The sequence below is a fragment of the Sesamum indicum genome, linkage group LG9 (genome assembly GCF_026168435.1).
Source record: "Sesamum indicum cultivar Baizhima isolate 11 linkage group LG9, ASM2616843v1, whole genome shotgun sequence".
In the NCBI taxonomy this organism is placed as follows: Eukaryota; Viridiplantae; Streptophyta; class Magnoliopsida; order Lamiales; family Pedaliaceae; genus Sesamum; species Sesamum indicum.
Window position 1 is genome coordinate 1650963 of NC_142665.1, and position 22857 is coordinate 1673819.

The following is a 22857-nucleotide window of genomic DNA, read 5'->3' on the forward strand; positions in this document are numbered from 1 at the left end:
CACTCAAGACAAATTAGTAGATGAATTCGAATAATTTAAAAAATTATTAGGTCGGATCAACTGAATCATAAAAAATTTAAGGTTGTTTCATGAAAAAATACTTCTCTCAAATACGAGTCTGGTGTGAATGAAGTTTGGTATTAGTAGTGTGAAGCACGTAAGGTGCATTTGCTGTTGCAATATTATTCCACTCTTGCACTGTTGTTGTTTTGGTGGGTGGTGGGAAGCATTAGACAAAATTGTTGTCCAAACTCGATTTAGTCACCTTAAATTTGATACGGAGCTCAACATCAAAAGGAGTGGAATTCGTGGTGCTTCTAAAAGTCACAAGAATGTATATCAGCGTAAGATGAAGGTTGATTGGTATATTTTTTGGGATCGTGTTGGGTCGACTTCAATCTCATAAGTATTTAATTCTTTAGGATTTGAGTTTGATGTTACGTATTATTTTAGTATGACTGATCCAAGTAAACCACTATCATAAAAAATAAAGAAAACGAGAAGTTAGGCGTGCAACTAAGATCCTACTCCCTAATTCCTTACTCGAAGGATCACTGATTTGAGCATTTGAGAACTAATAATTACAGCATGCCCAACAATCCCTGATTATGATTTACGAATGCTGGACAATGACACTAAATCAGAATGTGACTCGACCAAGAATGAGCAATTACCACTTGGAATTTCCCCTTGCTTAATTCATTCTGAGTCCAACGCAGAATTTTTCATACCAAAATAAAATATAATAAAAATAAAAAGTCAACAATGGAACATGATGATACCGGTGATCTGAATTGGTCTTTGCTGCAACTCTTAAGTGGTACTCAAAGATGTTGAGTAGACTCTCATTATGTTATAATAATAAGGTATGGTGTTGTGTAGTGCAACCCACTTTCTATCTTCATATTCCCCATTTCAACCTCGCGGTTTTCATGGGTCAAACTCAAACTCATATGGTACTACAGTATCTCATCCACTTTAAACCCAGTAGAGAAATTTGATTGACTGTTTTGCCCTCCCTTGTTGTATTCGTACATAAATGCTTTTTGTATTTTGAAATTGCCCCCCCAATGTGTACCAAAATATCTATCTTGCAACCTTAAAATTATGAAATCTGATCGGGTCCCCACTCTCGGGCGTATCTGTATACTTTCTTTCCTAGTATGTCTTTTTGCTATCCCCCTACACAATTCATCAAACACCACCGGCATAAGAATCAATGAGATGAAACTATAAACCACTATTTAGCATATATTTTATAGGGGACAATTCAGTGGTTAGTGGTTCAAAATCTCCTTTTAAGAGGTTTTGGATTAAAATCCCAAGTAAGTACGTGTTAAAAAAAAATATACACATGTCAACAACAGTATTTTTGTTTAGGATAATATAGTGTAGAAACCCAACAATAAACAAAGGGCAGAATAGTTGTGTGTTGATGTGGGTGTTGGTGGTGGTGTAGGCGAAGGGCCAATTTTTGTTGGTTGCAACTAATGAAAGCAAGCAAGAAGCAGGTAAATAAGGTGGGTGTGAAACTGCTCCTACTTTGCATTGTCCATTGATGATACTGACTTTATGCCAACAACTCTCTAACCATCTTAGCTTTCACTTTCACATCTTCTGCTTCCACTCAACTCTACTACACTACACTACACACCACTATCACACTCTCTTCAGTACTCATATTCAACCATTCAAACTATGTACCCTTCTCTATTCTATTCTTACATGTGCCCCATGTAGGTACTCTAATCTGCTCTCTTTTATTGCAGTCACAGATCTATGCAATGATCCAGGTGACTGATCACACGCTCTGTGCTTCAAAATTCATAGTCCACTCAGTAGGGGAGTAACTCTGAAGATGAATTTCTCAAATTGAATTATTAGAGGCCTTTAAAACTCAACTAAAGATCAATAATACAAATGACAAGCCTTAAAGAAAGTTGTTAATTAATTTTTGCCACCCTCATAATTAATCCATACCCAAAAGCTCAACAGTCAAGATCAGCAGGCTACTGTTGAAACCCGCATTAATATTGATAGGTATTCTGTTACTTCTTAATCAAGATCTTTTCTAGTGGCCCCTTCTTTTTCTCCATACATTTAATTTTTTGAACTCTCATCCATAATATATGATTTCTAAATAATAACATACGAATTTCAAAAAAATGAGGCCAACTTATGCTGCCTAATATTGTAACCAGAAACCTGAATGAACGCCTGCGGGAGTACTTTCTGTTCAGCAGCTGTACAACAGCAAACTAGACCGTCGGTCGGTAGGTGAATATAGCAATTCTATCAGAGTTTTGACCATTTAACCATAACTCTTACTGAAGTAAGCTTTATTCAAATTGTCATATGGAACACAAACTTCGATTTAATAAGCAAGTTGGAAACTTTCAGTCATCCATGGTGAAGGTTATCTACTTTGACAGAATTCTCATACATAGCTAAATTATTAGGTCGATAACGCAAACAGCAATTATCTAATATAATGCAAAATCTCAGCAACCATAGGCTTCCATATGAACCATAAGAAGTCCGAGAATGCACCCCAGGATGGTTTCACACAAGGAGCTCACAATTACAGGGGAGTCAAACCAACAACACCTGCACATTGCAATATAAGAGAAGATATGTAAAGAAACGAATGATGGTTGCTGCCTACAAAGGATAAAAGTCCAGATGATATGCCCACAAGACAAGGTACCATTCTGGAGAAGACCGAACAGACTTAAAGATGCAGCTGGAAATATAACGTGCTAATATGGGAGTGCAACTCTCCAGTTTCAAGAACTGTTTCTTTCTAAGTGTATGTCTATATAAATTCAACTTCCCAAATTTCATTCTCTAAGTAATTTAATCTCAGATCATTATTCTGAGACAGAGTCAGTTTATTAAGGACATATCAAGTAACGCCGGAGAACCTACGACCCAACAAATGAAAACACAGGTGTTACAGACTGTGAAACAAAAACATCCTGGCCAATTCAAATATCTGCGCAGTCCAAAAGCGGAAAAGAAAGAGGAAAAATTACATAAAAGAAACAGGAAAAAAAACTCAACCACCAAATACATACAATACACAAGAAAATGAGAGTGTAGTTTCAACATGAATCATAGGTACAGTTCTCTCACCAAATAAAGGCTTTCTAAAGTCAATGCCGGAAAAAAATCATAAACAGACAGACATATAAATACCAGGTCAAACTTCTCAATTAGTGAGTTGACCGCAAATTCATCATGTGAGAGACTAAGTATATGAAAACAAGCACTAGCTATTTTCACCGGCTAAAATGTATCAGTATTTCTTCAGGATCCGCATATTATTTCCAAATAGGAGCAATGTAAAACTATTAGCTGGTGTGCACTTATTAGGTCTAACATATGGTGTTTGATAGTGAGCTATGTTCTCAGTGTCAGTTTTTGTATTAGTTCCTTTTGTGTTGGCAGAAAAAGAATAACGACTATTAATCTCAACAGAAATATAGGGATTGTTAGCAGAGTCTGTACAAATTTTACTCTAAACTTTTCAAATGAACATAGAGATATATTTCTTCAGTGTAACAATGATATAATTCATTAGAAATCTAATAAATATCAGCTCTCTCTCTCTATGGAAAATGAGCCATCAGAGTAGCTCTATAGTTTTGTGGCCAATAGTTGTTTGCCAACTAGAGGTTCGTGAGCACTAAAACAAGATTACGTACTGATAGTCAAAAGCTATTAACTGAGTTCATGAACCGCTTAAGACAAGTGGTCTAGTTCTGCTAAGAGAACAATGACAATTGTGACAACCAGAAGCATTGCTTACACAGTGTGCCTAAGAGATAACAGACTGTGGTGATTATTACTTACATTTTGAGAAAGTACCAACCCCAAGTTCAGTATGTTTACTCGCAAGAAATTAACATTTAAAGTAAAGTTTGAGCCAGCATAGGATAACAGAGGTAGAGGAAGAAAAGTTGCATACCACAAGCCAAACGTCCACCAGCATTGCCAGTGGTGAGACTAAGTTCATGACCGCCTGCATCCCAAAGTATTTAAGGGAAAATGGGTCAAAATTACAGGCAAGATATGAAAGACCATCCTGCAGAAATTTGAACACATGTGCAAATGGTATGATCCATAAACTAGAAATATAGAAGTTTACCCTTTCCAAGATCATCCTCAAGCTCATGAACCACAAAAGCTCTTCCAACAACTGAGTCAGGACCAGTCAGAGGTATCTGCACATTTTAATAACAAAGATCCCGTTTATATCATTAACACAGAGATTGGCAATTCTTAAAACAAAAAATGGCTCTGATAAGCATGTCTGTAGACTATGTAGAAGTCTAGCATACGGAACACTACCTGACTGTCTACAATGGTTGCTTCAGCCACACCTGTATCAATCACATTGCACCAATTAAACAATAAAATGCCAGAAATACCAAGCTTATGAAAGAAAATATGGAAAAATGCACCAAAAATACCATCAGCATTAGCAACTATGTTTCCCAGGTCACCCGCATGACGGACTTCATCTTCAGGAGCTCCATGTGTTAAGCCATTTGGATTAAAATGTGGTCCTGTTAGCAACAAATAAAAGTTTTATGCGTATAAAATCTCATGAAAATATAAGTTTTAGCTAGTCTAAATCTCGAAACATAATAAAGTCCTAACCTGTTGATATACACCCATTTGTAGTGTCACCATACTCATGCTACAATCACAAAAGAAAACATAACTTAGACTCATAACTTCCGGGGAGCAAAAGTTCATCTGAATTCACCAGCTAAAACATAAATCAACTTGTTGAAAAACATTCACCAGGTGAAACCCGTGTTTTCCTGGAGTGAGCCCAGTGATACGAACATTGACAGTAGTGGGGCCTAAACACCGAAAAGGCGAGCAAGAAAGTGGAAACAAAACGTCAGACGACAAATACACAAACAGTGCATGTTCGTAAGTAGACAATAAAGTACAGTAGCAGCGAGCCAAGACTTAGTGAATCCCATTTCAAGAAAATGATGCATTGCCAGTTACGAAATCCCAAGCACAAAATTAGCAAGCCTAGCTTGAATTCGCATTAAAAAGCCATACATAAAATATAAGCAAAGGTGTTTGCTGAAAAGACTGAATGAGAAAGGGAGTTGACCATCATCTTCCTGTGTGAGAGTGACAACGCCCTCCACATTCGAGGTACCCTTGAGAACAGCAACAGCCTTCTTGGTGGCGGCGACGACGGTGAGTGGCTTGGGGGCGGTAGCAGCCGAGAGAGACAAGAACGGGCGGACATTTGCCTTAAGAGCGACGCCGTGGAAGGAAGAGTGAAGCGGGAGAGATAGAGATGACGCAGATGAAATGCTGGGGAAGAGGAGAGATTGGTGGGCGGCTGGAACAGCGGCGGCGAGAACTGTGTGCGCTGCCATGACCGCAAGTGCTGCTTGCATCCGGATTGGGTGGGATTAGGTGATAATGATTGGGTGGAGAGTGGAGGGAGCGCAGCGCTTGAGAAAGGGGGATTTAGCGCTTCTGGTTTCTTCTTATGTTGTTTCCTTTCCCAGTATTTGATCGGCCACGTTTTTTAGAAGTCGCTTTAACAATGAAAGAGGACAAGTCAAATATTATGTTGGACTTGGATTCGACATCAAATCATAGGGATTTCATTGTAATTTCTTAACTAATTCCCCACAAAACAGGAAAAAAAAATTCTAATTTTATTTGGATAATATGCAAATATACAACTTCAAGTTTCGAGCATTAATTCAATTGACGAGTCGAGATTACATAATTTTGGAGATCACGAGTTCGACCATGTGCATAGGTTATTATCTAATACATAATATAAGTGGAATGTTGTAATTGTAACGGATTTATTGTGATTAATAATAAGTCATCGCTTTTATTTTTTTAAAAAAAATTCACATCCCAAAGTTTTTATGTTCTTTTTAATTTAAAATTTTATATATGTAATTGAAGAGAGGTGGTCTGCATAAATGCCTTTTGGTACTTTTTTTTTCTTTTAATTTTTTAAATGCATATTTGTTGTTATTATTTTTTTTATAAATTTAATATTAATCTATTATTCTAAATAATTTTTAAAAATGTACACATACGCAGTCTATGTCGGGTAAACGATTGAGTCAAAAAGCTTTAATCTTCGTAATTTTTGCAAATTGTAGTTGAGGAGTCCAACATTCCACAACTGGGCCTTAATAGGACCTACCGCGGCCCATAGCTAAGTGTAGATCCAATCCAACAATTTGATGGGCCCAGAACATTCGGGATGGACTGACCCGAAACTACATTCGGATTATGGATCTATGCCCACTTTTCTTTAGAAATACCCGGTCCGGAGTATCTTCAGTCTTCACCTGCTGTGGCCTCTAATGGCCGTGAAATCCTTCACCAAAGCCAAACATAAACAGTTAACACAGCTGCAGAAACCCGGTCCCGAATTTCGATGGAACCCAATTCCCACTCCATCCGGGTTCTCGTTCGCCCACCTCCTGCGCCCACCCATCCCCTCCCTCCTCAACCGCCGCCGCCCGACCCATCTCCGCCCCCTAGGAACGGCGTCGTCGTCGTGGGATTCATAGGGAGGCGCCACCACGACGTGTCCCACCTCATCAACAAAATTATTGACTCCAAGGTTTTCGGCTCCGGCAGTTTGGACACCCCCTTTCGCTTTGAACCCGACAAAATCAACCCGGAGACGAGGAAATGGTTCGAGAGCAGGAAATTAAGCTTTTATCACGACGAGGAGCAGGGGATTTTGTACTTGCAGTTTTCCTCTGTCTGTTGCCCAGTGACTGAGGAGGGTTCAGAGACCCGGTTTGAGTCAGTTATGGAGGAGCAGGAGTTCGGGGATCTTCAGGGGTTGCTCTTTATGTTCTCTGTAAGTTTTATTTATTTACTTTTCGGCATGAGTTTTCCTTAGAACACGATTGTTGCATTTAGTGTGAATTTGAGTTTTTATCTCAGTTTTTCAGTGGGATTTAAGTGTATGAATTACAATGTGGCGTGGGTGTCGAGTTTTATGGGAAAGGAAGTCAGAGGGTCTACGGAGTTTTCAAATTTAGAGATTGGAGGATCTCATGTAACCTAAAAAGAGATATTTTGTGATTAATTTTCAAGAAGGAATGCTGGGCATCAAGAAGTTACTGGGTTTTAGCTAAAAGCTTGAATGGTGGAGTAGCCTCTGGACTCCCTAAAAGCTAATCCATTTGCTGCTCAGCAAATATCTTGGAACTTATTGTGTTTTAACTAAAAGCGCAAATGTTGGAGTAGCCTCTTGACTCCCTGAAGTATTCATCCATTCATAATGATCAACAACAGCAGTAAAGATAGCAAGAGTTTGGCAGGAATTTATGATATACAAGAAGGTTTAAGGAGGATCTGTGTTCTAGAATGTATGTTATAATTGGAAGTGTCAAGCCTAGTGACTTTATTTCAGTTTGAGAAGAAACTCTTCTTGAACGATATGTTGTTGAATGCCATATGACTTGCCAGTTATGCCTGGAACTGATAATTTATTCCAATTTTACTCGAACTTAACAGCTGATATGCTTGACTGTTACTGAAATGAAGCCTCGTTCGGATGTTAATTTATCAAAAGATTTCAAGCTGTTGCTAGGCAAGTTTGAGTTTTTTGTCCGAATATCGAAAAAGCTTGTACATCCTAGAAGAAAAGAAAGTATTGAACTTGCTAAGAGTTATGCTGTTGATTCTCTATTGAAGTTGAATGAGGTTTGTGGTTCTGTAACATAGCTTCATTTAGTTGATCCTTTATTTAGGAACTGGTTTCTCAGTTGGAAATATTCTCTTGTGAAAGGAAACAATGTGCTTTATGGCTGTGTATCTCTAACTGAATAGCTTGTTTTGCATGCAAAGTGTGAACATTCAAGTATTGTCTGGTAATAAAATTTAGTGATCTAAAAAGAATTGATTAGACGGGTTCCCGAAATTTAGCTTACTATTTTCTGAGATGATTTTAGTATCTCACTTTTTCCATGAAAATGCTCTTTTACATGGTATCTGCGTTGTGACTGTGATTCCTTCTTTTGAGAAAAAAATGGCAATATGCTCCCCCTACTCTGACATAAGATATAGATATGGTAAGAGGAATCGTTTGAGAAAAGAATGGCAATATTCCTTCTTTTGAGAAAAAAATGGCTTTTTGTGAACGAGGTGGTAAGAGAATCTCTTTAGTAGAGTAGTAAGATCAAAATTTTAATTGCAAGGTAGCTCCTTTCATTTGCTGCTCGCTTACAGTCTACGAAAGACTGCAACATGCAAACAGTGGTGTGATTATTCTGGAAGTGCATTTAGAAACTTCATCTTAGAAACTTCTTTGATTTTAATGGTCTATAATCTATGTCGTTATATTTTACTTTAAGTTGCCAGTTTCTGCGGGTTAGTCGAGTAACTAGATACATAAAATTGAATGTCAAGTCATTCAAGTTTGTCTTGATTAAGCAATTCTTTACCTTTGGGGAAAATTATTTTGCCCTGTTTTCAGTACTTTTAAGAATCGTCAAAGTTGTAAGTCATTTGATCGTACTTAAGCGATGCAGGTCTGTCACATAATAATACTTATTCAAGAGGGGTCACGATTCGATACTCAAATGTTGAAAAAGTTCCGGGTCCTCCAGGCTGCTAAACATACAATGGCTCCATTTATAAGATCACAAAATATGTCATATGCAACATCTAGGACTCGTTCTTCAGCCCATTCACGAATATCTCCTACCGGAGCATCACCTAAAAATCCTTCTCCTGGTAAAAGCCGAGGGATTCTAAATCGTAATGCTTCATCAATTACAGTAATGTCAGGTTTAGGTTCTTATACCTCTTTACTACCTGGTCAATGTACCCCAGTTATACTCTTTGTTTTTCTTGACGATTTCAGTGAGATTCACCCCAGTGGAAATATGGAGGAGACTTCGGAGACCACATCGCTTAATTTGTCTCCAAATTTGAACAGTTCGGGCAGACCAGGCTTGCCCACAAAAGGATCTAGCTCCGTTGTTGTGCTTGCACGACCTGTGAACAAATCTGAGGGTGGATTAAGGAAGAAACTACAATCTTCCCTTGAGGCACAAATTCGTTTTTCAATAAAAAAATGTAGAACGCTTTCAGGTTTTGAAGGCGGCCATGCTGGGTCAAGGAGTGGTGCTATTGCAAGTTCAACCCCTCTATTTTCACTTGATGCATCAAAGGCTGTTTCACTTGTAGATGCTGGTTTAAGTCAGAGTGGTGAATCTCTTGAGTTCGCAATCGGCCTTGTCGAAGAAGTATTGGATGGGAAAGCGACACCAGATTCTCTTTTGCTTGAAAGCCACCAACAAAATGCAAACAAAGAGGACATTCTCTCTGTGAAGGATTTTATCTACAGGCAGTCTGATCTTCTAAGAGGAAGAGGCGGTTTAGCTGCTAACAGCAACAGTGGCTCTGCTCCCGGCGTCGGCATGGCTGCTGCGGCTGCAGCTGCAGCAGCCGCCTCTGCCTCAGCTACTGCTTCTGGAAAGACAGTAACTGCTCCAGAGCTCCCAACTTTGGGGATCTGGTCATCTTCCTCTCAATTAATTCTTCATGGAATCCTGTCAGCAAAACGTGCTTGCACATATGAAACCAAAATCAACAGGATGCGTGAGCAGGATACTGCTTCACCAACTGGAGAAAATACAGCAACTCCTTCAGATCCATTCGAATCTGCAGTATCTCTTCTGGAGAATGGTATTGGATTGAACACTAGATTTTCAACCTTGTGGTGCCAAAAAGCCTTTCCAGTTGCCAAGGCAGTTTATTTAGATGATCTGCCTCCTTGTTATCCAAGTTCACAGCATGAGGACCATCTAAAGAAGGCCTTGCGTGCCCTTACCTCAATGGTGAAGGGACCTGCCGTGCAAGTTTATATGAAAAAATTGAAGGATGAATGCACATCTATCTGGAGTTCTGGAAGGCAACTATGTGATGCAGTTAGTCTAACTGGGAAACCTTGCATGCATCAAAAGCATGACACGCAATCTCTTTCGGCAGAGGACATAAAACCTCATTCAAGTGGATATGTATACCTCCATGCTTGTGCCTGTGGTCGTTCTAGGCGACTCCGACCAGATCCCTTTGATTATGAAACAGCAAATGGTGCATGCAATAGTTTTGCTGATTGCGATAAGCTTCTTCCTGCGGTCCAGATGCCAGAAGCAAGCATTAAGGGACCCATTCAACCTTCATCCTGGAATTTGATTCGTATTGGGGGTGCAAAGTACTATGACCCTTCAAAAGGTTTACTCCAGAGCGGCTTTTATGCAACTCAGAAGTTTCTTCAAAGATGGACTATATTTGTTGAGAAGCTAAAGGAAGCAACTCATTCCCTGCTAAATAACTCCCAGCAAGGTGTCTCAGACAGAACCGTTAGAGTTGAAACTGTTATAGATGCACATTTTCAGACATCTGATGCTGCTCCGTTGGGCACTGGCGGAGCGCAGAATGGAGTGGGGATGCAGATAAGGCTCCCTTCAGATATCACTGGAAACACTAGTAAAAATATAAGTGTTGGTAGAGGATTCTCTAACTTTACAATGAGAAAACCATTTTCTGAAGTTGTTGCTGGACCAGCTGCTGCCAACTCCGGATTTCCTCCACTTTTGTCTAGAAAACAACCTTTACCAGATGTTGAGAAAGGTGTAAAGCAACATCATGAACCACAACAGGCTGCAGACAAACTTAGTGAAATTGTCTACAATCAAGAATCTAAAAGGGTTGCGAATATTGCTTCAATTGACAATGCACCGAATGATAATGGCATTGCTAGCAATACCTATAAGTATGGCAATCTCTTTCCACATTTTGGCAGCAACATAGTTCCTTTAAATACGAACAGTACGGAACAGATCAAAGCTGCCAGTGTCAAGCGTATGACTATATATTTGGGGTTTGAACATGAGTGCCCTCGTGGCCACAGGTTTATATTAACTCCAGATCATCTTAATGACCTTGGTTCGTCATACCTAGTGCCCGAAGAGAATGTTGTCCCTTTGTTGGTGGAAAATTTGGACAAAAAGCAGGATGCTGCTAAATTCGGTAAAATTGGTGGCCATGGTAGAACCCGACGAGGGTCAAATGGAATAATTATGGCTGGTGGTAGTAGCAAGTCTAAAAACACAGAGAAGTCAAAAGAGAAAGTGGCCAATGGAAACATGTCTAATAAATCTATGCAATCAACCAGGCAAGGCAAGGATCAAAATGAGAGAATAAAAGTTACTGATGTTGTGAAAGATCTTGATGCCGACCTTAGACCCACTGTTGATGATGGTGGTGGTGGTGCCTCCTCCTTATTGAATAGAAGTCTGCCAATATATATGAACTGTCCGCACTGTAGGAACTCCACAACAAAGAACGATACAACAAATATTAAATTTGCAAGCACTATTTCACAGCTGCAGAGGATCTTTGTGGTATATGTTTGTTCTACTACTATATTAAATCCTAGGATAATATTAACAAGTCTAGTGATAGTCAACCTGACGAGGGCTTGCCATGGTTTGCAACTGTATGACTTTTCTTTATGTCATCCATCCTTTATCCATTGCCCTCCTCCTTCGAAAGTCGAAACATTTAACATCTGCATTTCCCTTTTTGTAGGTTTATCTTTTAGTTCAGCTTTTGTCATAACTTTCTGTTCAAATTTCCCCTGTTTTTGAGACTTGTCAATGCTCCCTTTCCACAAGCTTTTCTTTCCTCATCATTCATGGCTGTTGCATTGTAATCTTCCTAATGTCTGATGTCCTTGTAGATAATTGTGTTGCTCATGGTCCGCATCTCTTTTTCTCCTGTCCCCTCGTGTGGGTTCTTAAATTCTATCAACGGTCAATTCTTAGTGATATTGATTTTTTTTCTCTACCTTAAGGCTATCACAAACTACCTTGTACCTGTTATAATTAGCTCTAGTCGTGGTCTTCTTCCAACTGGGAAGAACGCACAGAAAACATGTACTGATTTTGCTTTTGGTTGTGCAGGTAACACCTGCATTCCCTATCCTGTTAGCTGCAGATCCAATCATACAATTTGAGGTATGTACCAGTAAAAGAATTGCTACCTATTGCTGCTAAATTTTGTAATGTCTGGCTGGTTTTCAATTCTTATTTTGTAATGTGATGTGACTCTCTCTTTTGTATTTTGGTATCTGATATCTTGGGCTTTTAGTTGGTGATTTTTGTTTTTTCTTTATGAAGCCTCATGCTACAAGTTATGTTATTCAGAATTCAGGAAAAATCGCATTGCAATCTCTACACCACCCTGGTTGTTGTACATTTCCATTTTATGAGTTTGAAATGGTGTTCTATGCAAAGTTGGCATGTATAAAGTGTGGACAAGATGTCGTGCTTTTATCCCTGGAGAGTTTTTGGGCTTTTCGGTAAATGCAATTCTGGCCACTATCTAGGCAAAAGTTGTTGGGCATTATGTTTGATGAGGTACTAAGAATAACTGTAGAAGCATCAAGATTGCTAGAAATTTAATCTCGTGAAGATCATTAAAGGAACCCAATATATCAAAAGATCCTGAAGAACGCTCTTCTATGAATGTTCTTCTACTATCTCTTTCTATGTGATCATCCAGTCTTACACTGGTTTGCATTCTCATATGCTGTGCATTTATTTCATATTGAAAGTATGCCAGTGAGACACAACTTTTTTTTAAAACCAGAATTCTGGAATTTCTGACACTGTTTCTGACAAGTTTGTCCTAATTGCAGTTGTCATGTCTACCTCCCTCTGTTCCTGATCGTGAACAAAAACTACGATTCAGCTTGGGTTGTCCAGTGATTCTGCCACCAGAGAGTTTTCTCTCTCTAAGGCTCCCTTTTGTTTATGGCGTAGAATTGGACGATGGAAGTCTACATTCTCTTAGACCTTTTGAGAATCAACCACAACTCACTGCCTATATTATGAAAGGAACAGCTTTGCAGGTTGTGTCGAGTAGAGGGAATCTTGATCCAGCATTAGTCACATAGCAAGTCAAAGAACTTCTGCTGCTACATATATCACTCCTCTTGGGTTTCTGGGTGCTTAGGAAGTGGAGAGTTCCCCCTGTGCATCAGGTAAACTCTTTCTAGTCTCAAGTGTGTGTTTATGTTTTATGTTCTGACCAGTCTTGGATCTAGCAGTACAAACTTCTGTTTTTCACCCTTCAGAACCCCCCACCCACCCCCAAATAATTTAATTATTTTCACTGTGGATCTGGAGGGGTTTGGCTTCTTAGCAATTTTCCTGTTTTGGCAACTGTGGTTAATAAGTGGCATCTCTTGAAGACATTGCAGAGTTTGACTCTGTGATTTACAGGGAAATTGAAAGTAATTGGAATGTTTTCAGGTCTCTTCATCAAGCAATTTGACCAATTCCTCAGATTTCTAGCCTACAATTGAGGAGGGTCCTCTTATGACCGGTATGTTTTTTGATCTTTTAACATCTGCATTTGGATATCTGTCGTATATATGCTCAGACAATCAGTTGCTTCTGTATTCAGATTATATGTCCGCGAAAGTTGAAGTTGATTAATAGAAAGGGAAAAAAAAAGAAAAGAAGAGGGAAATATTGTTTTGATGTGAAAATCATGAAGCACAAAGTAACAATGTTAAGAAGAGATTAGCATCGTCTCAAAGGCTTGTTAATGTGATGTGCAGACAAGCGAGTTCATGCTGTTTCCTGAGGCAGGCTTTTGGCATCTGATGTCACAATGAGTGGCCTGTGGAGAAACCGTCTTCCATCTACTTGGCCATTATTGCTGGAACTCTCGCCTCATATGCTGATGAACGGGACTTGTGCAATGCAAAGAACATAAAAAAGGACTCTTTGAGATCGACAATGAATTGAACTATGGGCACTGTTATGGCTCCACATGATTCGATTACAATGTTTCCTGGTAAATTCTCTCTATATCATTGCAGCATCCGTCCATGCAGAGCGACTTTTATAAGTTGGAACATTAGCTTTTGGGGATGGGGAAGTTGTTGGCGTGAAGGATGTCTGTGGTTTCATGAATTATCTACCTTTTGTTGTCCTTGCTCAAATTCAAGGAGTATTGGTCATGAGATTGAAATAATACCTTTTGATTTGGCACTCCAAATTCAGTTTTTTTTTATTTTATTGATAAGAATTTAGCAATTTGTTAGAAGGACTGCCCCCTTTCCGTTTGTCTTCATCTTGAGAATAGATAAAATTATGATGATATATATAAACAGGCCAAGGAAGTTGATCGTATATATTAGGAACTTGATAAATTTTGATTAATTAATATATTTTCCTTAGCATTTTAAATGATTATCTGACTCATTGTTCCATAAAATAAAATGAATTTATCTTAAGATAAAAAAGAAAAATAATCCATAAAAAGAAGGGGAGGATGAAATTAGTTGTCCAATCAAAAAAATAGGAATTCCGTGAATGGACGTGCAAAACGTGCGATACCGTCTCTGTACTCTGAATTTTATTTATTATTCATTTATATATATATTCTTTTTTTCTTTTTTTTTTTTTGTTTGGGGGGGGGGGGGGGGAGGGGGGGTTGGGGTTGGATATAAAAAGCCAGAAGAGAAATAAATGAAGATAGGGTGTCGGCATTGATGGACAGTGAGGAACCCTTCTTCACATGTTTCTACTCTCTACCCACACTTCATCTAATTCATATGCTCCCCCATACCTCTTCGTCTTCTTTCTTTTTTTTTAGTAGAAACACTAATAATAGTATTCTATTAAAATAAGCGTAAATCACAACCTTCTTCCTTTGTGTTTGTCATAATTGCGAATACCCTTTCATTGTTTGAGAAATTACTAATACCTCTTTAATTTTAACGACTGTTTAATAATTAGCTCAATCCGTTAAATTTCCATCCATTTTTATGGTGAACTTATCAAAATATTTTTGTAGACTAAAAATTATAATTTTATTTATTTCGTTAAAAAATTATTTTTTTTAAGGACTAAATGGATAATTTTTTATAACTTTTAAAATTTTTTCATCTACCCCATACGATTTTTTTATAAGTCTTTAATTTTTTTAAAAAAAATAAAAAAATGCAATAAGGGTAAAGTTGACAATTTCATACATCCATCCAAGAATTATATAATTTCATCAATTTTCAGGAAAATATTTATAATTTTTCAAACAATAAGGGGTATTTGTAATTATACCAACTCGGAGGACGGCATTGTAATTTATTCTTAAAATAAATATAAATTAATAATTGAAGTACATTTTTTAGTAACTATATAGTAGATGGAGAAAAGAGGACAACGCATTGTAAGATCGTTTGGATTGACGAAAAACACAGATATTGTACTTTAAGTGCGTCGTTTGATATTAAAACTTTAAATATAGGATAGTAGTTGAAACGATGAAATTTCGTATCGAATGGTGGTTACTCATGACGTAAGTGATGAGAAATTAGGTTCTCCTTAATAATACGATCCAACAAATAGTTAAATAATTCTATAATTCCTCTCAGAACAAATGCTATAGTTGTCTGAAATTTGATCTCTAAATCATGTATTCAGCTTCCGACTTCCATCAATCCAAACATCTATCTTTATTCTACATCAATAGTTTCAACTATTAATAAAATTTGAATGAGAAAAGAGATTTGGTAGCCATGATATTGTATCGATTTATGGGATCTCACTCTAAAAATGTGCACACTCAAGATGCAACTAATTTAAAAAATAAAAAATTAAGCTGATCCAATAAGTTCATCTATCGATCTAATATTTCTTATCAAAATAATAATTTCTAGTCCCTATAAAAAAAAAAGAAAAATAAATCCTTCTTTGATGAGAAAGTGTGGTAAGCAATAGGGTGGATCTGATTTGTTTCAGTATTTTAATAGATTTTGTGATTATAGTTTAATTATGGTGCGTAACATGTACTAATAATTCAGAGGGAGAAAGGGAAAATTATTAAATAATAATAATTACTTGTTGCGTAAACCACTCCATAAAATTCGAATCATAAAAATATGCGTGTCTAAAATTAATTAGTTGTCAATGACATAAAGTATAGATAATATCTTTTTTATTTTTATTTAATTGGAGCAGAGGAAGAGGAATCGTTCTAGAAGATCTCACTTCAATTATATATGTGGAATATTTCATTTTGGCTTTATTTGATATTTATTTGGAGTTAGTGTTGCAGAAGCTGATCACAAGTATGCTAATTTAATCGTCATAATTTTGATTCGTAATAAATTAATTAAAAATAAATATAAAATTTTATTTAATTATTTTATTAATATTAGTAAATTTAGTGAATTATAATTAATAAAAAGATATATTTATTAGCAGAAACAAACATTTGAGATCATAAATGTAATTTTTCAAACCACGAGCGCTTTACGTGTAATTACACCAAACGTCAAGAATGTTGGTAATTACACTTCCCCCCCTCCCCCTCCTTGAGGTTTAGTGTAATTAAACATGGCACCCCTGATGTTTGTTTCCGTCAAAAAAATAAGTCATCTGTCAGTTAAATTCACCAAATTTACAGGTCAAATAATCATTTTTCGACTAAATTATCCTTATAATGGTGAACATATACATCCTCAAATAATCATTAACGTGTGAAGATGTATTAGGGTAATTTGAGCATAAAAATATTTATTTGATCTACAAGAAATCAATAATAAATCTATTAGAGGTAAATATAGATTTTTTTTTTAATTTTTTTGTTAATATCAGCAAATCTCAGTGAAATTTGACTAACAAAGAAGGACTTATTTGTTAGACGGAAGCAAACTACATGGGTGCTAGATATAATTTTTCAAACCACAGAGAACTTACGTGTAATTACACAAAAATTCAGAAAATGAGAATGTAATCATCCCTATATTATATTTTCAATATACAATGAAGTGTTGATATAATTTGTAAGATTAATAATTATGTTGGAGCTTTCCCATAATGCAAAAACGTGTATTCTTTGATGAATTTATATGTCGCTCCCTTTACAACTTTGTTAAACGCCTTCATGATGCCAAGAGAGTGTATACTTCCAAGAAGATGGGAGATTTCTCCAATAAACCATTTATTTCAACTTTTCATCTCTTTCGGATACAACAATTAGAAAAGGCAGAACCTTTTCCACTTTTTTCTCTTTTTGGGGTATACAAAAATTCAGTCGCTTTGATTTTGATTACTAAAATAATTTGTTTGCTTTTTTTCCTATAAAGAAAAAAAATTAGGTGATTTTTGTTTCGACTATCAAAATTTTAGCCTCAAAATCATATGTTATTCGTAAGATTACTTATAAATTATTTGTCACATCAGTAGAAGAAATTGAACCACGAACCACCTGACGGAAAGTACCCAATTTTGTGTTTTTTGTTTTATTTAATATATACGAGTTTTATAATATAAATATTTATGTATAAATAAAATAATTTGTTTACATATAATATATATTAAATAAAAAATGAGAATCGACATCAATTTAATTCTGAACCAGAATTGAGTAGCAGCGTCAAATATCTAATTTACAATTATTGAAAGTTTGTTTCTGTATATATAGAAAATTTGGCATGTGACTATTTAATATCTAGATATGTAAATGATATAATTAAATTACATAGTAAATTTAAAATTAAATTATAATAAATGAGGTGTACTCAATAATTTTCCTAAAATGACTCGTGCTTCTATTTATTTCTTATGAGTACGTCTAACAAAAAGTACTATAAACGAGGACTGTTTGCAATAATTTTTATTTTTATGATGAAAATTATAAAAAAATTATAAATTAAACAGTAATAAAATTTTTGAGTATTTAAAAATAAAAGTTCAAAATAAAAAAATTGGAGATTTTTAAAAAATAATTTAGTATTTATAATTTTATTAATGAGTTGTCGAAATTAGCATGGAGCTATTAAGTCAACTTAATTTAAAGTAGTTCGAGAGTAAAAGTTATAAAATAAAAATATTATATTTCAACAGTAAATTGAGGAATATTATTCTAATATCGCTCGCAAATACCAGCTTAATTCATAGACTTCTTAATTATTTAAAAATGAAAATAAAATTGAAATTCCTAATTTATTTTTCCAACCCAAAATTTTCACCTAATTAGAGTATTTCACTTTGGTTTATTAATCTTTTTATTATTAATTAATTAATTTAAAATTTAATATAAAAAAGGGGTGGAAGAGTGAGTTCTAGAGTATTCCAGCCCAACATGAATGATTGGAGGATGACCGAAATAAGCATCCAAGGGACAGCCGCTCCACAAGTCACCATCACACAGACCATGTGACTTGGCTCTTATCCAATACGGACACGTGTCGGTCCATTATTCACCTTTCAGCTCACTGCTTAGCTGTGAAACCTGCTCTTCCTGGTCCCCACCCCCTCCACTCCTCCGCATTCCATACTTTCCCCGACGTTTTTCCTTTGGACCTACTTGCCACACCAAATTCATTATTGCCAGATTAGGACTTTGTGATTGACGATTACACCCATCCACTTAATTTCTTTATTATTATTTTTTTATGGTCTTTCCCCTTTGGGGGAGGGGGGGGGGGAGTTTTTGATCTAATGATGGAATACATCCATTCTAAATCTTTCAAAATTCTTCGGAATACATATAACATCGGCCAGTTCTAACTTTTTTTTTAATAATTAGAAATTGAATTTATTTAAAAAAATGTAGATCAAATATGAAACATCAGTTAATTTTACAAATATAATAATCTTTAAAATAATTATACGATGTTTTGTTTAAATTTAAATATATTCTGTAAAAAGTTTAATAGGTTCAATCTAATATGATACACATCCGTAAAAATGCAACGGACAAATTAAGATGCTTTTATTATAGAGAAATTTAAGTTTGACCTAGTGGAGCAATTAATATAACGTGGAATTTGGATAATAACCTTTAATATTTGTGATTTTCATGGAATTTGGAGAGGGACGTGACACCATTCAAGTGGGTATATTGTACATATATTAAAAACCATTAAATCAAAATATGATGATTTAAGACTGATATGCAGGCATAGGAGCTGAATATTTTGAAGTGAGTAGAGGGACTAACCACTCGGACAATGAATTTAGCCAACTATATGTCTAGGAAAGTTGAAAAATATTTTAACCCAAAGGGTAAAATAGTCTCTGCAATTACAATTTGGCTCTGGCCATAGAAAAATTGCATTGAAATTATCATCGGCCACAATAATTTCCCCACACGGCGGGCAACCGGATACACCAATTTCAACTGAATAAGCAAATGGTTTGACCAAAAGGATAAAATAGTCTGCCCAATTCATTCGCTCTAACCGTAGAATTTATTGTTTGATTTTATTTTTTTTATATTACATTTAATAATCAAATTTATAAAAAAAATTATATGTTTTATTTACTTATTTAAATACTTTCTATGTGCATATAAAGAATAATTTTTTTATTTTAGAATATATTATAAATAAAAATAAAATATATAAATCAGTACATTACATTGATACAAAGAAATAAGTAATAAAAATAATAATTTATCAATAGATATAAATTTTTAAAAGTTGAATAAGTTATTTATCATGAAAGATATTTTTTATTACATAAAAAATTGATGCAATAGTTGCACTAATCGTCTTTTGTGTGTGTGAATAATTTTTTTTTTATATATATATTAACATAGATAATAAGAAACTACAATAAAAAATTAAATCCTATTATAACCTGCCATAATAATTTCCGGATACACGGGCAACCGGGTGCCCCAGTCCGACCCACACCATGCACAATTTTGCAGTATAAAGAGTACTATCGCATGCATTCCTCTCTCTCACTCTCAATAATTCTCACACCTACTAACCCTCCAGTCTTGTCCTCCATTCTCCGACCATGCCGGGCGAGTACTTCAACGTCCCCCTCCGCCGCGTCGCCATCGGCAGCCACGATGAGTTCCGCCAGCCCGGCGCCGTGAAGGCGGCGGTGGCTGAGTTCATCAGTACCCTCGTGTTCGTCTTCGCCGGCTCTGGCTCTGGCATTGCCTACAACAAGCTCACTGGAAACGCCCCCAACACCCCCGCCGGCCTCATCGCTGCCTCCGTTGCCCATGCTTTCGGACTGTTCGTGGCTGTCGCCATTGGCGCTAACATTTCCGGCGGCCACGTCAACCCCGCAGTCACGTTTGGGCTGTTTGTTGGTGGAAACATCACTCTGTTCCGTGGTATTCTCTACATCATCGCTCAGTTGCTCGGCTCCATTGTTGCTTGCCTCCTGCTCTCCTTCACCACCGGCGGCTGGGTAAGATTAAAAACATGTTTTTTAATTGATGCCATACCCACATACACAGATCCAAATATCTCTCTGTGTTTGATGCTAACTAGCTAGTTTACTCTGGGTATGAAAATATACAGGCAATTCCCGCATTCACCGTCTCCGGCGTGTCTGTCTGGAGCGCCTTCGTTTTTGAGATTGTGATGACCTTCGGGCTCGTCTACACGGTCTACGCCACCGCCGTCGACCCAAAGAAGGGTGAAATCGGCGTCATCGCACCCATTGCCATCGGTTTCATCGTGGGAGCTAACATCCTGGCCGGTGGTGTATTCACCGGAGCATCGATGAACCCTGCAGTGGCCTTCGGCCCTGCAGTGGTGAGCTTCACCTGGACCAACCACTGGATTTACTGGGCCGGGCCCCTGATTGGCGGAGGGCTGGCCGGCGTTGTGTACGAGGTGTTTTTCATCAGCCACACCCACGAGCCGTTGTCGGAGTTCTAAGGAAAATTGGAGCTGATTTTCTATTTGATGTAATTGTTTGATGAGGATGATGAGTTTATTCTAGTGTTTGTAATTTCATCTCTTGTGGTTTGTTGAACTTTGAATTGGTGGCTGTGAATTTGTGAAATTTAATCTGTATTTCCACGGCTTATTATTATTATTACTACTATGCTCCATTCTTCAACATCTTGTTTATTTATCTTTTACGGTGGTAATAAGTTGGATTTATCTTTTGTTTTCCAAAGTCAATTTTTGTGTTCACAAAATTTAATTAATTATTTTTCGTAGCTTGTACTAAAACTATTTATGGCATGCCCCTCACCTATTAATTTTTGTTTTTTTTTTCTTTTGTATAAAAGTCGAAAACTAGGGAAAACACTCGACATGAAGGACTACTCTGTTTGTTGCAGCGTATTTGAATCGAACAAGGGTCGAAACCCGTATTATTGACCTGTCACTGTCAGCCATACAAATTTTCAGTTAGACCACAATTCTTTATAAGATCAACGATGGGTTTTTGTAATGAATGACATATGTTTGTTGTGAGAGTCACTCATACATTGTTGTAACACATTGCCAGCCATAATTAGCGATTCGTGTGAAATTATATCTTTTTAATTAACAAAAAAAAAAAAAGATGAAAAAGCACGTTGTCTTTGCTAGCTGAGGAAAAAAGCTAAATAAGCTAGGGTTAATCATTGAGTTTATATTTTTCACCTACCTACCAAACCGAACGAACCTTTCTCAACTGCATATAAATTAAGCTGCCATTGGACCCACGCCACGACCAAAACCCTACTATCATTATTTTCCTTTCTTCAATTAAATTATTATTTCTTTTTTACCGACAATTAACAACTTTTCAATATAATTAAAACAAATATTAATTTATTTTTAATATAAACAATTAGCGACAGTTTTATTTTGTAATTTACGAAAAAGCTACTTATTTTGAATGTAATTGTAAGAATATTTTTGAAATGTTTATGTGTTTATATTTAACTTTTATTGAAGTTTTAAAGAAAAAAACTAAATTAAAATTTTGAAACATGAGTAACAGTGGAAAAGAGAGGGTTGGGGCCGAACAACATGGGATATGCTTAGCCTACCTTTCAACTATTTTCCATTTTTGTCCTTTTCCGGACATTACTGTCTTTTTTATGGATGTAAAAATAATAGTAATACGTTACGGTTTTTGAAAAGTCATAGAAAATTTCATCAGATTTTTGTGGTACCTTTCACTCACCACTACTTTGAAATTAATATTTGATTTTCATGGATAATATTGTTTATTTAAAAACAGTTGATTTTTGTTAGATATATTAATCCAATGTTTATATGAACAAAGGATAAATAACTACTATTCATTCTCTTGGTTTCATTTAGCCATATTTACTTACACTATTTGTTCTGTGGTGCATCTGCACAAATTACTCACTTCTTTTGGATGGTTACAGAAATCGCTCATAGTAACCAAGAAACATGAGTAATTTACGTAATGATATTGGCGTATTGGGAGGTGTATGTGTAATTTTTCAAAAAGTATGGTTGGTTTGTATAAAGATTTTGACGTTTCTGATGGATGTTTATAATTTTCTGAAGGCATGAATAATCTGTACAAATAAACTATATATTAAGGGGTGTAAATGTAATTAGTTTTTTAATTTAAAATATTGTATTTTTCTAAATAAAAATGAATTGTAATTATTGCCAAATGTAAGCATCACGTGTGTGAACATTTGCGCAACTATTTTGACTTCTATTTTGCCACATGGGAGATGGTGCATTTTTAGTTCTAAAACTGTTTATCTTTATTTAAAATATTTTTAGATTTTTTGAGATAAATTAGTTAGTAATATCTTTTAAATTTATTTTTATATTTACAAAACATTATTTTTAATATTGATGGTTTTTCATATTAAATTTCAAGGTATATCAATTACTCATTTTTATATTGTAACTCTTGACTTATTTTTAATTTTTCTAAAACTATAATCCTCATCATACCGTAGTTTCGTGCATATATGTCCTTATCTCAAAATAGAGAAAGTAAAAAATTCAAAAGTTATTTTCAGAATTAAATTTTTTCCCCTAAAACTCACAAA

General features: G+C 36.0%; 3 protein-coding genes across 6 annotated transcripts; 2 read left to right on the forward strand and 1 right to left on the reverse strand.

Annotated features, from left to right (window-relative positions):
* Nucleotides 1–2324: 2324 nt before the first annotated feature.
* On the reverse strand, nt 2325–5562 carry CSD2 (copper/zinc superoxide dismutase 2). Its single transcript, XM_011090495.3, has 8 exons — nt 5141–5562; nt 4813–4874; nt 4666–4705; nt 4476–4571; nt 4354–4385; nt 4151–4226; nt 3971–4024; nt 2325–2607 (listed from the first exon to the last, which is right to left on the reverse strand). The coding sequence occupies exons 1-8, from the start codon at nt 5433–5435 to the stop codon at nt 2582–2584; spliced, it is 681 nt and encodes a 226-aa protein (XP_011088797.1). The 5' UTR covers nt 5436–5562; the 3' UTR covers nt 2325–2581.
* Nucleotides 5563–6350: 788 nt separating this feature from the next.
* LOC105170220 (uncharacterized) lies at nt 6351–14160 on the forward strand. Of its 4 annotated transcripts, none has more exons than XM_020696704.2 (6): nt 6351–6883; nt 8562–11444; nt 12006–12059; nt 12743–13087; nt 13359–13431; nt 13513–14160. In XM_020696704.2, exons 1-4 carry the CDS (start codon nt 6449–6451, stop codon nt 12998–13000), a joined length of 3630 nt encoding a protein of 1209 aa, XP_020552363.2. In that variant the 5' UTR covers nt 6351–6448; the 3' UTR covers nt 13001–13087; nt 13359–13431; nt 13513–14160. The 4 variants fall into 4 exon arrangements, with proteins under 4 accessions (XP_020552363.2, XP_011089194.2, XP_020552366.2 ...); XM_011090892.3 differs by having other exon boundaries at nt 13670–14160; XM_020696707.2 differs by having other exon boundaries at nt 6743–6883; nt 8897–11444; nt 13670–14160.
* A 5644-nt stretch (nt 14161–19804) lies between these two features.
* On the forward strand, nt 19805–20936 carry LOC105169946 (aquaporin TIP1-1-like). The gene is made up of 2 exons (XM_011090494.3): nt 19805–20276; nt 20390–20936. Exons 1-2 carry the CDS (start codon nt 19872–19874, stop codon nt 20750–20752), a joined length of 768 nt encoding a protein of 255 aa, XP_011088796.2. The 5' UTR covers nt 19805–19871; the 3' UTR covers nt 20753–20936.
* The last annotated feature ends 1921 nt before the right edge of the window (nt 20937–22857 follow it).

What these genes read in the sequence shown, in the direction of transcription:
- CSD2 (XM_011090495.3), bottom strand. Translation starts at nt 5,435, where the DNA reads ATGCAAGCAGCACTTGCGGTCATGGCAGCGCACACAGTTCTCGCCGCC. An exon ending in AAATGGGTGTATATCAACAG is followed by an intron (nt 4,572 to 4,665) that starts GTTAGGACTTTA and finishes TGTTGCTAACAG; the next exon opens with GACCACATTTTAATCCAAAT. An exon ending in CATAGTTGCTAATGCTGATG is followed by an intron (nt 4,386 to 4,475) that starts GTATTTTTGGTG and finishes TGATTGATACAG; the next exon opens with GTGTGGCTGAAGCAACCATT.
- LOC105170220 (XM_020696704.2), top strand. Translation starts at nt 6,449, where the DNA reads ATGGAACCCAATTCCCACTCCATCCGGGTTCTCGTTCGCCCACCTCCT. An exon ending in AGCTGCAGAGGATCTTTGTG is followed by an intron (nt 11,445 to 12,005) that starts GTATATGTTTGT and finishes TTGGTTGTGCAG; the next exon opens with GTAACACCTGCATTCCCTAT. An exon ending in ATCCAATCATACAATTTGAG is followed by an intron (nt 12,060 to 12,742) that starts GTATGTACCAGT and finishes TCCTAATTGCAG; the next exon opens with TTGTCATGTCTACCTCCCTC.
- LOC105169946 (XM_011090494.3), top strand. Translation starts at nt 19,872, where the DNA reads ATGCCGGGCGAGTACTTCAACGTCCCCCTCCGCCGCGTCGCCATCGGC. An exon ending in CCTTCACCACCGGCGGCTGG is followed by an intron (nt 20,277 to 20,389) that starts GTAAGATTAAAA and finishes GAAAATATACAG; the next exon opens with GCAATTCCCGCATTCACCGT.